This window comes from Sipha flava, unplaced genomic scaffold (assembly GCF_003268045.1).
Source record: "Sipha flava isolate LNK unplaced genomic scaffold, YSA_version1 247_pilon_pilon, whole genome shotgun sequence".
NCBI classification, from domain to species: Eukaryota; Metazoa; Arthropoda; class Insecta; order Hemiptera; family Aphididae; genus Sipha; species Sipha flava.
This window is the reverse complement of record NW_020272895.1, coordinates 864,049-881,343: the sequence shown is the minus strand read 5'-3', so window position 1 is coordinate 881,343 and position 17,295 is coordinate 864,049. Positions and strand designations below refer to the sequence as shown.

The 17,295-nt window shown below is 24.3% G+C and overlaps 2 protein-coding genes across 7 annotated transcripts in view; both read right to left on the bottom strand.

The window, feature by feature from the left end:
* The window catches only part of LOC112684257 (protein gustavus), a 47,468-nt gene extending 36,525 nt beyond the window's left edge, over positions 1-10,943 (bottom strand). Inside the window, exon 1 of the mRNA XM_025555679.1 lies at positions 10,760-10,943. The gene's annotated coding sequence lies outside the window, so the exon portion shown is untranslated. The remainder of the gene's footprint in view (positions 1-10,759) is intronic.
* The window catches only part of LOC112684258 (chromosome transmission fidelity protein 8 homolog), a 34,135-nt gene continuing 19,049 nt past the window's right edge, over positions 2,210-17,295 (bottom strand). For 2 of the 6 annotated variants that reach the window (XM_025555682.1, XM_025555681.1), the window contains exons 2-3: positions 7,987-8,045; positions 2,210-2,744 (exon numbers count right to left, since the gene is read on the bottom strand). In XM_025555682.1, the coding sequence (XP_025411467.1) occupies positions 2,391-2,744; positions 7,987-7,998 (366 nt within the window). In that variant the 5' untranslated portion in view covers positions 7,999-8,045 and the 3' untranslated portion in view covers positions 2,210-2,390. Of the gene's footprint in view, positions 2,745-7,986; positions 8,046-10,759; positions 10,849-17,295 lie in introns of those variants that run through there. The other 4 variants (XM_025555683.1, XM_025555685.1, XM_025555680.1 and 1 more) reach the window with 3 other exon arrangements.

The following is a 17,295-nucleotide window of genomic DNA, read 5'->3' as shown; positions in this document are numbered from 1 at the left end:
TATTATCTATCTTGTCTATTAAGTGTTAAATATAATTAATGATTATAGAAATTTTTTAACTTGAAACAGTGGCCAGTATTAATTTTGATTCCTAATTAAAATTAAATTTTAAATTAAAGATAGTTATTTCATTAAATGATAATAATTCACAATATTACAAAATATTTTACAAATTCTTACTATAAGTTAGAATAAAATAACCTAACTCAAAGAAATATAATAGGAGGATATAATATACATATATATTTAATATATTTATAATAATTTTTTTAACTATTTATAATACCTTCTATTTTCATGAAATGAAACAATTACAATTTAAACAAGAATAAATAAATAATTTCATATTATTTTTTTAATAAATCCCTAATAATCAGAATTAACCGAAATTAATCGGTTCAAGAACCTATACTCTTTTAAAAAACTGAAACCAGAACCCTTAAAAAATTAATTGAACAACCAAAATCGAAACCGGAACCGAAAAAACCTATAGGTTCCAGTTCCTGAATATAATAATAGAATTAAAATCGGACTAATATAAAATATTTACACATTAAAAGTAAAAATCTAGTCTAATTTAACTTCAAAAAATGTTTTTATTACACGCCATAATTATGATGATAAGAAAATAAATTAATATTGAATATTTATTAAATAAAATAAATAAATAATTTCATGATTAAAATCTAAGATAATCGAGGGACTTAATTATCATCACGTCCTTTGTCCTTGGAAATATAAACTCTTGGTCATACAGATTCTTAACAGTCTCACCACCATTGGTTAAAAAAATACTCATACATAGGAGACCTTGGCTCAAATTCGTCGACCCCATTTTCTTTGAGAAATCATTACTTAATATTTTTTGGTGAATTTTTTCTTTTTTTTTATAGTTAAACTAAAAATAAAATGAAATATTTTGATGTGGTAAGTTAAAAGACTAATGAATAACAAGACAAAAAATATAAGCAATTTTATTATAACTTAAGTCTTTAAATAAAATAGATTTTTCTAGTCCTATTTGCCAATACATGAGAAGCGATCACCTAAAAATGTAACATAAGCACATATTTATTAATTAGGAAACCTAGGTTTCTATTACAAATATAACCGTGAGTTTCTGTTTACTTCAATAACACACTATAAACATTATTATGCAACAGTTTTAAATAACAATAGTTATACAAAATAATACAATATTGCAATGATTTTATCTCGACTTTAATGATAAGCTGTGAGAAATAACGATTTTTTTTACATACGTATAAAAATAACAGTTTAGCTAATTTTAACAATAAAAATCTGGACTATTATTAAAAAACATAATATATGTATATAATAATCATATAATCTAGTGTTTTTCAACATTTTTAATGTCGCGATCCTCAAAAAATAAAAATCAATTAATTTCTTTTATAATAAAAAGTAATTTAAGTTTTCATCTGATTTACAAGTCAGAAAATATATTATATCATTAACCCATAAACAAACAACTAGTATATGAGTAAATATTGGTACCATTCGTCACTTCTTAAATAGGTATGCGAAAAAGATTTCTCATAGTGGCATTAAAAACTAAATACAAAAATTGTTTATCATCAAGAAATACTTTATTTATTCGTGTTACCAATTTCAAACCCCGAATAAACAAATTTTGAATATTGAACAATCACGATTAATTACATTAATTTATACTTTTAACTTTATTATAGTTAATAGCGTAATTATACTAAAAATTTTTTCACTTTTATCATTATGGTTATGTATTTATATTTAATTTTTAATTAAAATAAAATATGTGTTTTTTACATTAGCCTTATATTATTTCAGATCGATACATACGACCACTCATCTAGGGGTTAGATACCCTTTTTCCGCCTCTCACGATTGAGAAACATTGATATAACCTATGATCTTAAATGTGATTTTAATTATTCTTTCTGTTCTATATTAAATGTAAAAAGAAAGGTTTAAAATGTATACACCAACTAGTATCTACTAAAACAAAACATGAACGGATTTGAATTAGATATTAAAAAATAAATAGAAGACTACGGTCAATATACGGTACACTCAGTTGGCCCTAAATATTTATAACGCAAGCATCGTGAATGCGTGTTGAGTTGCATAACTAGAAAATTCAAGGCGCAAATTGTACTCACAAAGCAACCACCAAGTCAACAAAAAAAAATATAAAAACATCTTTAGATACCATTTTAACAATTGACATTTTATTAAAAATATACACCTAGTATTATTCTACATAATGAATAGATCATTAACTTAAATATTAATTTTAAAAATGATATTTGATTTATTAGTTTTTGAAATACAATGAAGTATACATTTTATTTATGTTTGAAAGAATCATAAGTTTAATAATACAAATATTAACTCTTTTTAGCATTAGCAATAATGGGTTTAGGTCTATCTTTAAACAATAATTTTTTAGTAACTATAGCTTCAACTATGTACTCTTCAGTCTCTCCTTTTTTTCTCATTACAGCTAATGGTTTCTCGAATGTTAGCATTTTCCCATAGAGAATGTGATGGCCAATAATAAGTATGGGCGCGTTGTCCTTGATTGTTGCAAAAAGGTCACCAATGTATTGGCATTCGAGTTGACTATGGTGACGTGATTCGAGTTCACCTTGAACTTCAATAGCAGCCCATTCGGGAGGTGATGAACATCCGTTGTTGATCAGTTTCACTAGAATCATTGTTTTTTCGGAGATTTGGAAATGCTACAAAATCAAACCAAAATGCCCGATTTACAAAAGAGAAAACAAAAATGTCTTGAAATAAATGCAAAAATGCAGAAAATATTATAGATAGAATTCTAAAGCAATATTGTAGGTATAAGAAAAGATACAAAACAATGTCTTTATGTAACATCACAACATTGACCAATTTAAATAATATCTAAAAATGATAAAAAATTATGAAAAACTGGGATGTTCAGAATACGGTTAATTTTAAAGAACAGTGCTAAATCTCTGATAAGTGAAATATGTTGCCTATACATAACGCCAATTTAAATTAGAATTGTCAGAAACAACTACACCAAACTTCAAACAAACATATAGAATATGAAATTTTTTTTAAATTTTACTCCGAAGGCGGATAATTGGCAAGTAAAGGAAGTTAGGAAGCAAACTATGTTTATACACTTATTTAAGACTGACGTTAATTGAGCTACTTGTATTCATTTGAATGCAATGATGAATCATCAAATTCGAAAAACGGTATCTTAAAATAATTAAAAATTAATGGTTCATGTAATTTTTAAATTTTATATTTTCGTTAAAATTCTTTAAATTTACCAATAAATGTCATACAAATTAGGTCTAACATTTTTAAGGTTGATTTTATAAATTTATTAATAACAGTACATTATACCGTCAAAAATATTGTTTTCTGGTTGTAATAAGATATAAATAATTTTAATTATAATTTAAAGTCTTAGAATACAAAACTACTTTATCTGAGGATTATAAATAAAATTCATATGTATAATCATTGATATGAAATATGATTAATATTTATTATCAATGGTACAGTAAATATATTTATTAATATACATGATCATAAATATATGTATGTGGTTTTGTTTAAAACATTAAGTTATATATATTTTAAAATTTAAAAATATACTTGTATACTACAATTACAATACTATTAGAAACACAAATATAATATTATCGTATTATAAGTTTACATATAATAGTTAGTATTATGATTTATGTGTATGAAATAATTACATATTATCAAGTCTGGGCATTAATGAGTTAATAAGATAAAAATTAAGTTAGAAGTTAAGTTCATTCAACTTATCAACTTAACTTATATCATTACAGATAAATTAAATTATTAACTTAACTCATTTGCTTACAGATTAACTTGAAATTAACGTATTATTTTTTTCATTTATTTAAATTAAGTTAATTTTGATTTTCAAGACCAGAAAAGTATTTTTGTAAAATGATACATTTGATAAGTTAATGGAATTTAGAAAAATATAAAAATAAAAACTTCGAAAATTTTTGATGAGACCATAATATTTATCATGGAGGTCCTGCTGATCTCGGGAAAATTATTCGACCGTCTTAAGACTATTGAGTAAAAATAACCATGCCACCCATGAATTAGTAATTGGTAATTACATTACCATTGTCATGAAAAGTGGCCATAAACCTTTATTATAAAAATATGTATATATTATCAATGATCAAATAATACTGATAATAAATGTATTCTATAATTATTAGAATTATTCCATAATCTATGATATTATTAAATAAGATTGATGTTATTAAATATTATTGAATAAGAGAAGAAATTCAATAGCTGATCAACATTTTGAGATAACTATTTTATTGATATTCAATAGATATTATGACTAATCAATCCATTGTATTGTTTTATTTGTTTAGATTTTAATAAAATTAAATAATATTATACATAGATTTTAATATTTTGTATCTACCATACGAGTATATATTTATTGCCCGTATAATTTTATAGTTACATTTTCAGCTATAGTAATTATTTTTAATTCTCATACTGTTATTGAACATTAAAAATAAAACTTTTTTAAAATTATATATATCATATGAGATTTGTATGAAAAATTAATAAAAACAAATCATACATAAATTACCATACATTTGACATTTGCATGTCCCAATAAAGAAATGTATACTTTTCTATTCTTATTAGAGTCTAATAAGATTTTTCTGCATTTTCATTATCGTTAATGTTAAATAAGATTAGTCGTAAATTATTAATATATACATAACTAATATCAGCGCTTAATGTAAATACTTTCTTTTTTTTTTTGTAATAAACTTAAATTATTAATTGAAGTTAAGTTAACGATATTTTTTAACTTAATTGATGTAATTTTCATGTGCATTAACTTAATTGAACATTAATTCAATTAACTTAACTGAGTTAAAAAAATATCATTAACTTGACCAGCCTCGCATGCTATAGAACTCAACATTTAAAATTTTTTAATGTAGGTTTTTTTACTAACATATTACTGGGTAAATAATTTAACTCACTTAATTGAAATATTTGGAAATTATTATAAAATAAGTAATATTCAATCAACATATTATTTGAAAACCGCATGTTAAATAAGAATTAACATTTGATTATAATTTTAAAAAACCCATGTATCTGAAAATGTCAAGGAAATTATCGATTTCATTAAATAAATTACATAAAAGTATGTCATATTTATGATTTTATGCTACAATTTAATTAATACTCGTATTACCATTGATTATAAATACTTGAAAGTTATAATTTATTTATAATCAACATACAATAGAAATATCAACAAACAAAAGTAATATTTAAATTAGTTTTTTTTTTAAAGATACTTTATTGAAATTCAAATTTAAATAACATTTTTCTCTTATAGTTACATTATAAAAGGGTTGCCGTTGTACACATTATAACATTGTACAAGATAATAATACAAAATATCGAAACCCCGAGAGATTAACGACTTTAAATAATTTTTTTGTAAATACCTGAACTAGCTATTTATGTTTTGTATAACTTTAACATTTAATTTAATTATTGCAGAATTTCTCAGAATAGAAAATTGTAGGTAGCACTAAAATAAATTTTTTGTACTTTGTATTTTTTTTTTAGAGTGATTCATTCAATTTTGAACAGATATTAAACAATGTACATAAAATAAAATAATTTATTTTAATAGCATTAAAGGCAAATTATTAACTAATTTTATATCGCCGAAAAAATACCATATTAATTTCAAAATATTGAATTTATTATTAATATTTCTTTACATATACCATCCATAAAAATAAAAAAAATTAAGAACAATACATTTATAATAAAAATCTTTAATGAAACACAGAGACTTAATTTTTTTTAATAAATTGTCATCATGAAATATTCAAATATCTATTAGGTAACTGACTCCAGTAGGGAGCACATATATTAAAAGACCTTGAAATTTATACCGAATATTAACCCAATGTATTTTCTAGTTCCATTCACTACCATATTGAATACCACGAACTACATAGTCTTTGTAATATGAAGATAATTTATATCCCCTTCTACAATTCACCTGAAAATGTATTTGCATTGTAATGCAATAATAAAACATTACACAGTATGTATAATAAAGTAACAATAAGTATGATGAGAACAAATATATTCATTTATGGCGTCATGTAGCATGTGATCATAAAAATAAGACATAAACAAGACAAGTTGGTTAATTCTCAACAGTTAGATTAGAAATTGTATGTAGGATCAATACCATCTTAGCCATTTCCAGATTGCCTTGACTTCTTTTTAACCCACTAATTTATAAACATAATGTTAAAAACAAATAACTTTAAAAGTTTATATTGTATAGAAAAATCGTAAGGTTACTTATACTTTTTTATAAACTTACAATATTTTTAATCTTAAACATTGAATTTAAGGGGGGGGATATAATATAAACTCTTTAGATACATATACATTTTTATGTTATATACGTTATTCATGTACATTCAATGTATTTAATAAACACAATAATAAAGATTTTAAAATTATATCAAATATACAAGTACCTTTACAATGTTATTTTGGATTCCATAACCATCTTATGCATTTAATTACCTTTAAAATTGGGTTATATCTAATGATAAATCTTTCAATACAAAATTCAATATAAAGTAGATCGGAAATTAAGGAATAAATTAACAAATTAGAGCAGGTTAAATGTCTATAGACATACAAACTAAAAAAAATAATAGGAAAAACATAATATAATTGTGAAAACTGAAATATGATTCGTACCTATTGGTATCCGAATAATTTTTTTTTCGGCAAATGTAAATATTTATTTTTCGTACATAGGTCAAGTAGAAAAATCAGGGTCGTATTTAGACTTACTTCTAGGATGGGGGGATTTAAATTTTTCCTTTTTTTCTTATTTCTTAACTTTTTAATTTCTTCTTTTTATCAAGCTCAAAATATATGAATCAAATTTTGGTAACATTTAAATCGAATGAATTTTTAATATTTGTCATTTTTTTTTTAATCTTATGTCGGATCAACTTAAAATCGACTTTTGTGTGGTTATTTTTTAACACCTGTCTGTGTTTTGAAAGTTGCGATTGTGTTTTATTTGATTTTTCACTAAGTATGGACCTGACAAAAAGCCCAATTCAGTATTCACAGCCACGCGTAATTTTATTTAATTATCAAATGGTCCACATTAAAAAATTTGTTATTATACTCGTATAATTAATTCCTTAAATATGTATTCAGGGGGAATCGCCCCCCCCCCAAATACGTCCCTGAGAAAAATACTTAATAGATTACATTTATTTAAAAATACAATAATAAAATAGGAAACTTGGTGTTTAGGTTTCTATAGTACAAAATACAAATAAAGTTAATAATCATTAAACTCTCACATTCAATTGGTTAAATTTAATCAATATTTAATTTAAATTGTTTTAAATAATCAATGTTGGTATTTCATGCATTTACTAGATAACATTGAATATTTTTCATGCGTTGTTAAGAAGTAGAGTTTATTGTTTTAGTGGGCATTATCAACTTAAATACATTTGAATCATTAGATAATTTATCATTTATAATTGGTTAGTCTTAAATTGATAAATGACGTAAAGGAATTATAGGGGTCAATATGCTATAGTAAAGGGAACATTCCTTTCGTGGTTATATGCCTTTTCAAAATATCGTTACTAAAAAATAGCTTATTAGATTTTATATAACTGATTATAAATACAAACAACCTGTACATTTGAATAATTGTAATTTAGAATGAATTAAAAATTAAAATTAAAATGTATTTATAGTTATTTTTGTAATAAAATACTTATTTATAAAATAATATTATTTTGTGATAAATACTTAAAAAAAAACTTTTTTATGTTACTTTTTTATAACAGAAATTAAAATATCATTGCAAGACCTTACTTGACAAGACATAATGACCTCGCAAAAATCTTAATAAGACAAAAGGAACGTAGTGCAACCTAGAATAATAGAACGGTGTTACCAACAGAAATATAGTTAACTATAGTTTTACTCAAATCAATTATTGTTTGTGAAGTAACATTATCACAACAAAGTATATCGTGTCAACGATTTCAATAAACAAAAAAAAAAAAAAAATTTAAAAATAAAAAAGGTAGGTTAAATCAAAAGATACCTCATGTGGTATTTTATTTTAAAGATTTGTGAACATTAAATATAAATATATATATTATAAATCATTACATTCTGAAGATATATTTCGTTTCAAACATTAGAGAACATTTTCAAAACAGTAGAGGAATTATAATTAGCTTTAATTGACACTAAATTATCGCCTTAAGTTGTTTCTTTAATTTCGATAGATTTTAAACACAATAATTCACCTAGATATTAGTGTCATATTAATATACTACAGCTGATTAGACAGGAAGAGTTCTATACTCAAAGGAGTATTTAGAATTTCGCGACATTATGTACATAATATTATCTAATAACTATATATAAGCACAATTCTTAGGTAATAAGCGAAGTAGGCATCCATCCCAATATAATACATATATTTCCAAACTTATTAAATGTGATTGCACCAAATCAAGTATATTAAGACGACGCTACACTAGTGGTTTTCAGCGGTAAAAATATATTTAAGCAAACTATTTCAACTTGGAGCTCAAAATTACGGTTATACTTAACTGATGAGCGATAAGAAATATTAAATTCATAAAATAAGAAATGGATGAACCCACATTTATAATTTTTTGTTCAAATGAACATTTTAAAATTAAAATATTATAAATGTAATCCCTAACTTTTATGATCCTATAAGAGCCTCAGAATTTGGCACCAAGTGACAGTTTCATCTTCAAGAAGATTCCCATTCTAAATACATCATTAGTTACATCAAATAAATAACTTATTGAACAGATTTACGTATATTAATTAAATATAAGTACATACTACACGTATATGTACATTACAAAACAAAGTAATACATAAACATGGTAAATGTAATGTTTATCACTCTATGACGAAAGAGTGTAGTTTTTTATTAAATTTTTGTTAAGATGTATAATATATAAAAACATTTTGAACAATACGGTGATAAAAACTATGAGTTTTAAACTAAATGTACACTAATAAAATGTTTCCAAATTGGCAACAATGCATTATATTGTATTATATTATATATTAGGCAATAAAAAGAATTAGCTGGAGGCAATAACATTCTACGTTGAATAAATTAACAATAACAATTAGTGTGGCCATACTGAATAGTAATATCATTAGGTATAGTATAAATATACTTATTTGACTGGTTTGATTTTGCGAACTCATTAGATGGATGCCAAGAATTTTACAAACGTGAAAATAATGTATGAGAAATACAATAATTACACAATTTAAAGTAATAATATTACGTATGCATAATAGGAAAGTTTAAAAATAAATTAAAAACGTATGTAAACAAATAAATATATGTAAATTATATTATACTACATTTTCATATGCTATCAGTGGTTTAAGTACAGCAAAAAAAACAATATTATTTTATAAATGAAAAAAATATCCTAGTGTTGTCTGGTGAGCATAAAATGTTTAAGAAAATAAAAACAAAATTAGATATGGATATAGACTTATAAACTCAAATGTTAAGTAAACATTTTTATTTGAATTACGTGTTGTAAATTATTTAAACTTGACAATCACAGTATAGAATACTTATTTAAGTTATTTGATATTTTCTCAATTTTACATAAGTAAAAATACTATGTTTTTATTAACCTTGTCTTACGATTTATATGAGTGGATTGAACGACTAAGGGCATGAGCAAGGATGTGACCTTCCAATAATAATATTGTGACTTTCATGTGAAATTACTTTAAAATAACATTTATTGGACGTCGGTCATGAATACAAAAAAATGTGTAAGTTGTACTTAAATTATATATTTAAAATACAACTATTTATTTAATAAATAGCTTTAATTGAAAAAAAAAATAAATGATATAAATATATTATCTGAATTCATAAACGATAATCGTTTTAACAATTATGTTTACATAATAGTGTATTTTCAATTGTAACTATAAATAAAAAAGCATGTCACATGAGTTGGTTGACCTTGAAGAATAGGTGACTGATATAAATTGTACTTTTCAATTTGAAATCAATGTTAATAAAAATGACTAAGTGAAGAAATACAGTAGAATCAGCTTCTATATCAAAAAAATAGTATTAATTATTCCTATATTAGTATAATTACATAATTAATTGTTTATCAGGTTAATTGAATAGATTTTTAGAAAAAAAAGGTTAAATTTTTTCGAAAATCGGTATCGTGTGAAGTTTACGGGTTATTTGTATTATTATATATGTTTATTATATATTTTAGTTATTAAGAAAAAAACCCATCGAGAAAATCAAACACTGACTTCCCTATTGTACCATTTAGATACGAATCATAAAAAAAAAGTTGAAGATCAGAACAATTTTTGTAGAATAACCAAAAATACGTATCATGATAAAACACTACTATGTTCCTTGCTCCTTTCAGAATCTAAAAATAGTACATTAATAATAAATTTAAGTACCTAATTGCTAAATTGTTACAAAACACAACTCAACTTCTGTTCTACATTATATATAACTATTTAGACTCAACAGTGTATGTAAACAATGAGTAAAAACATTTCAAATCAACATAGAACATACCGGTGAGAAATTATCAGACAGTATGCGATCAGCTCATGGTGACGTGTGATTGATGGTAGCAACGATAGTAAAAATTGCGTAGCCAGGCAACAAATATTAATCGGTTGAAAAATAAAAGCACAGTAGTAGTACGTATTATCCGTTCGTTTGTTTTTAACGCGTGCGATATGTTCGCCGATAGCCACAAGTAATTAGGGTTAGATAGCCACATCATTCATTGTTTGTACTATAAACGTTGTATAATAATATCGACTACATTAAATACACTGTAAAACGTCACATAACAGAAAAACACGCGAGAGAGTAAATAAATTAAGAGGTTTTTAAACGGAAAAAAATGTTAACATGCACAGCGCGTAGGAAATATGGAGATAGGAAATACGTTTTACCGGGTGAGCAACGAAAATTTGTTTCACACGCGCGACAATCGACGAAGGATTCAGAGTCACAATGACTCCTTGGCGATCGCGTGGTCAAAACTGGAGAGACGTTTCTGTTCTCGGCGTTATGTTTGAGGAACCGTACCAGTTCATACTTCACATGGCCGACGCAATAGGTTAGGTTAGGTGGGGTTTATCTAATATCTGGGGCTCTAGGTCAAGGGCGACTACAAAAACACATACGCGCACACCAGCGAGACGCAAAGCTAATTGTGTTGGCGACGATCGGTTTATGTACATCCCGGGTTAATGTCTACCCAGTGCAATGCCACCGCACACACTACCTACATAATATGAGTAGTTTTTACCTTCCGGTCGAATGTGAAATATCATTGTACGAATAAAAAATAAATTGTGGATGTATATACGTGCTACAATATCACAGACATCTAAGCATAACAACGAAGTGAATAAAAGTATAAGTAGCATATTTCATTTTTTCATTGAGATACAGATAAAAATACACAATTCTAAAATAACTCTTCTCTCTAATTTAATTAAAATGTTTTATCTACCTACGTCGTAAGCATTACACTTTTGTTAGCGTCGTAATATTTCAACCATTTTCACAATAAACACAGTAAAGTTATTCAGTATAAAACATTTAAAGGTAAATAAACTATTATTTTTTTCTCTAATGTTCGAATTTATTTTTAACTGCTTACTTTATTTAAATACCTACAGAATCAATGATATAGTTTTAAGAAGAATTTGAATAAGAATATAAATGATTGAAAAAGCTAGGTACTACATTTGCAGCTTCTCTGGACTGGATAAATAATAAATTATAAAGGTTCTAATAAATTATTCTCGGTATAAAATCTAAAAATCATTGAAACAAACAATTTTATATGAATCAATTTATAACATAAAATTCTTAAATTTAGAAAAAAAAATTAAATACATTATAAGTAGGTGTATGTATTTATACGCAATAGAGTATAAACTATATTTATTGTTTTAAATCACATAAACTATTATATTTTAAAACAGCTTTGTCAATAGCAGCGATGGGCAATTCAGAGTAACTAGAGGGCCACATATTTTAGTTAATTTTTCAAACCAACTTTAAAATCTGGTGGACTGTAGTAGAGAAAGCAACAATGAAAAAAAGGTCATTCAAATTGACAATTTGCATTTGTTTAAAATAATTTAATTTTACGAATGAGCCAATACAATAAAATAAGTGCCTAATACCAACAGCAAAGTTAACTATGCCGATATGGATATAAATTATATTTAGACATTTAATTTACCTAGAATTCAATGCTAGAGCAAAATATAATATCTATATTTTACCATCAACGTGAAAAATTAGACACTGATAAACGCTAAAATGTAATGAAGTGATTTGAAAATATAGCATGGACAAGATAAAAAAAGTATGTGGGCCGCCAGTTGCCCATCCCTGGTCTATAGAATGACGTATAAAACTGTTATCATTATATTGTTACCAAATAAATAAAACGATTAACATTATAATGCTAATCGTTTTATCTGTTTTAATATTCATGTTAAATTTTAAAATATATTGTGTATATTTTAAAATTATTTATATATTTAATATTAAATATATATATATATATATCCAGTAGCTACTACCATTGATTATTGAATAAACTGATAAATCATGCAATATTAATATTCACTAATTGGATGCAACCGCTATGAAGTGCTAGTGTAGTTAGGATGCAAAAGTGGTGATGCTCTCATCATAGGTGAATAAAATAAGCGAATTAAATGTTATAATTAAAATAATTTAATGAGAAATTTGGGGTTGTTATTTTTACCAAGTTCATAACCCAAAAGGATATTTTTGATAACGCGCAATGCATATCATTTTCCCCATCCAACCGATTTACTTGGTTGTCTTAATAGCAGATTTAGGTATTATAAAACAATTTTTAATAGGAGCTTCACAATACTTTACAAACTTACAACAATTAAAATGTTGACAATTGATTAAGCCAGTGGTTCTCAATCTTTTTTGTATGACGACACCCTATTTTAGATTTATAAAAATGGCGACACACTTGAAACAATTAGTGGATTTTATTAATATTGGAAATTTTATCTAAAAATTTAAAACATAAAAAAAAGTCTTAATTTCTTGATTGAAATTAAAAATTTTAAAGAAAGTTTTATGAAAAACCGTATTAGTTCATAAATATGCAGGCCTGCATAGGTCTTCGATTCATGGGCAAATGGTTAACAAACTTTCGTGTAATTTACTGTCAATATCTTTTTTTGCTTTTTGTTATTTCCAATATCGAATATACTGATTCAGACATGTACGATGTTGAAAAAAAAAAAGAAATTTTCAATTCTTATTATTCCTGTGTATTGAATTTACAGAGAAATTCAAAATGAATCATTTTGAGACATACAAAATTTAGATTTTAACGTTATATTTTATGATATTTCTAAAAAATAAGAATCAATAAGAATATCATTATAATTTTTTTTTATATGCGGCTTTTATTATTTCATCAGAATTCCGTAATAATATACGTTCATACTTTGAAAGCTTATAATTTTAATTAATAATATTTTGGCGACACACTCCAAAGTAATACGTGACACACTAGTATGTCGCGACACACCGGTTGAGAACCACGGGATTAAGCCACCATGTTTTAAAGGTTTCATGCAGATCATTAACTGTGTATTACAATTTTTGGAAGAAGAAAAATCAAATTACATTGTATTTTTAACGACTAATCTTTGAATCAGGATATATTTTTAGTATTTTTTGATAAATGGTGGTTATAACCAATATATGTAGTCTTAATAAAAATCTTGAGTATACACCAATTGTAAGTAAAAAGAGTGAATGGGGTTAATTCCTACCCCCCACTGTTATTTTGTCCACGAGTAATAAAATAAGTTAACAAAATAAAGATCCAAATTTAAAATCAATAAAATGCAGTTTAAAACTATTGTTGCGTCTTGTAAAAATGTAAAAAAAATAACTGTTCCTAAGAAACGTGATAACAAGAAAATATGTTTGGTATTTTTGATTTTTGAATGAAAAAAAGATTAAAGATTAACTAATGTTTATAGCTCCATAGTTTATGAAATAAGTATACGCGTCAACTAATAAATAGAGAAGTCATTATTATACACCCCACAATACCACTGGTTATAACAACAACTCAATAGCTAGAACGATCAGGAATTAATTTAGAAATTATTTTATTTTTTCTTCGTATACATTTAAAGGGGAAAATTGCGAGGAAACACAATAAGATTTTAATGCAAAAATAATTGACCCAATAGTTCTGCAAAATAAAATACAATTTAACAAATCAACATTATCTTCTGATTTTGATACAGAATATAATTATAATTTGTCTATTGATAACCTAATGGTTGTTGTAATTGAGGCGGGTTCTGTAATTTTTTGGAAAAATTATTAATTGTACATTCATGCAACACTACTTATCGGCAGTCTATATAAACAGAAGTTTAGAAGCCAAAATGAGTGATCTCTGTTTATTCTATAATCAAAGCTACCAATAAAATTGTGCTACATTGTAGCCAAGTTGTACTCAAAAACTTCTTTTAAAACATATCATTTTATACGTGTTGAAAACAATTTGATAAATAAAATTTATAATTATAGTTATAATATGATAATAATAATAATAATAATAATAATAATAATATTATAATATTATAAAATTATAATTATAATTTATAATCAAGTAAATTTTTATCAAATGAAAATGAAAAAATATTATTTAGGTTATGTAAATTTATAATCAATTGTTAAATAACAATATTAATATAAGCAATGGCCTTTAATTGAATTTATTATTAGAAAAATATTGATAAGGGAAGTATAATATCTGATGTCCCCATTATATACGACCTTTCATAAGGTTTACATAAACACAATACATTAATTTATTAATTATTTAGTTTATTTGTCAACATGATAATTATGTTGAAAAAACATTGAAAAAACCTAAAAAAAAAAAAAGCTGAACATTAAAAAAAAAAAAAATACAGGTTCATTTTCAATTTATAATTAATGAAGCTGACAAAATAGGATGGCTTTATTTATAACTTCGTAAGATATGATTTAGATGCATATAAGACGTGCCCTTGAAATTCCCGGAACTAAATATTCTTTGGTTTTAAAAATATTTTATACATTCATACAGTAATTTATTCACCAAAGGTCGAGTGAAACCTTAATATATTGTTCAGTTAATTACAATGACGAATTTATTTATAAAAATTATATTTCATAGACCGATATAAAATTTGAGAACATAATTTAAAATTATACTTCAACTATAGATTATATAATTTATTGTACAAAACAATTTCCTCAATTTACTTTAACGATAGAAATAGAACACGAAAGATCAAAAAGAATAAAAAAGTAACACTTAAAAAGTATCCGAATATTGCTAAATACATATAAAATATAATTAACATGCAATGCAATACGTATTGACTAGTTCTTCAAAATTAGTTTTTTTTTTTAACTAATTTAAGAATACAAATAATAAAAGGTCAATATGTAATATTTATAACATATAAAATAAATATATAATTGGAATAATTATAGGTACCTAAATATTCTAATTATTATCAATAAATTGACAAATATATAAGATTACAATAGAATAATTTGACTTAAAATAACCTTGTATCATGACAATAATAAAACATTTTAAATGTTACATATTTATAAGGTATATAATAAATAATGCTACATTCTATTAAGGCAGTAGATAATTTTGTTATCAATAATAATTCTAATCATTTGAATTAATTTAGGATTTGACATTTGTAGTGCTATTTTTTACATACGCATCGCCTGTTTTTTTAAAAATAAAACTGATAGAGAAAAATCTAGATAAAAACGTAAGTTCTTTTTTTGATGATACGTTATATTATAATTATTGAAATAACCAACTACTCAAATTTAGACTTACTTACAATATTAAAAGTAAACATATGTAATCATATCCAAATAGAAATAACGATCTCCAGTGAATAAAAATATTTCAGCAAATTTATAACTATAAAAAATTAACCATACATAAAAATATAACTAAATGATTTATTTAATTAAGGATGAAAAAAAAATGACTATGAAGATTTTCAATTCGTTAGAAATAAAGTATCAGCCATTTTTTTAAAGTTATACTACTGTGCAATAAATATTTGTCGTGGTTCGGGGTCATTATCGTCTTTACACATGCACAACGGAAGTAAAATAACCTTGACAAACGCAAAACCCGTTATTAAGAAGGTGATCATTGATTACATACATAATAGTTTTATAATATTAATATAATATAATAAATCCCAACATTCTCCCTAAATCGATATAATATTCTAAGTTAAAAAAATATATATTTTTCATTAAGTTAAATAATGCGAAATTTAATAATTCAATTCAATTCAATTAGATTAGTAAGTTAGTAAATAATAGTTGTAAAATGTATAAATAATAAACTAATTATTATGTTTTTTTTGAGCATATGAAGTTTTAAATATGATTTACAATTATATTTTCTATATACTACTCAATCTATCTTTGGTTCAAAATTAAAATATTAAAAATTGTATATTAAAATGAAGATAAAAAAAAAAAATAATAACAAAACAATAAACTCATTCATTATGAATACAATTTTAAAAAATACACAAAGAGTCCAATAAATAACATTAATTAGTATGACAGATTATAATAAAAATGTACTCAAAATTAAATAATTTTTGACAGTATAAACACATGAAATATGAGAGTAAAGTCGTATCGATTACAACGGAAACGTATATACTATAGTCAGGACCGTCGACAAGGGGGATAGGTAACAGAATTGTTTTGCCCTAGATTACAGTCTAGGAAAATTTAAAGAGGGCTCCCTTAAAGTCCAAACTGATTAGAAATACTTGACGTTAGCCATTAAAGATTATTGATATTAATATATTATTTCTTAACTATTTTTTTTTTTTATGAAATATTAATACATTTAATTAAATAAAATTAACTTTAATTTATATTTCAGTACTACATTTTCAGCTAATCTAATTTTCTAAATAGTTAAAACTGTAATTTATTATGGTTAT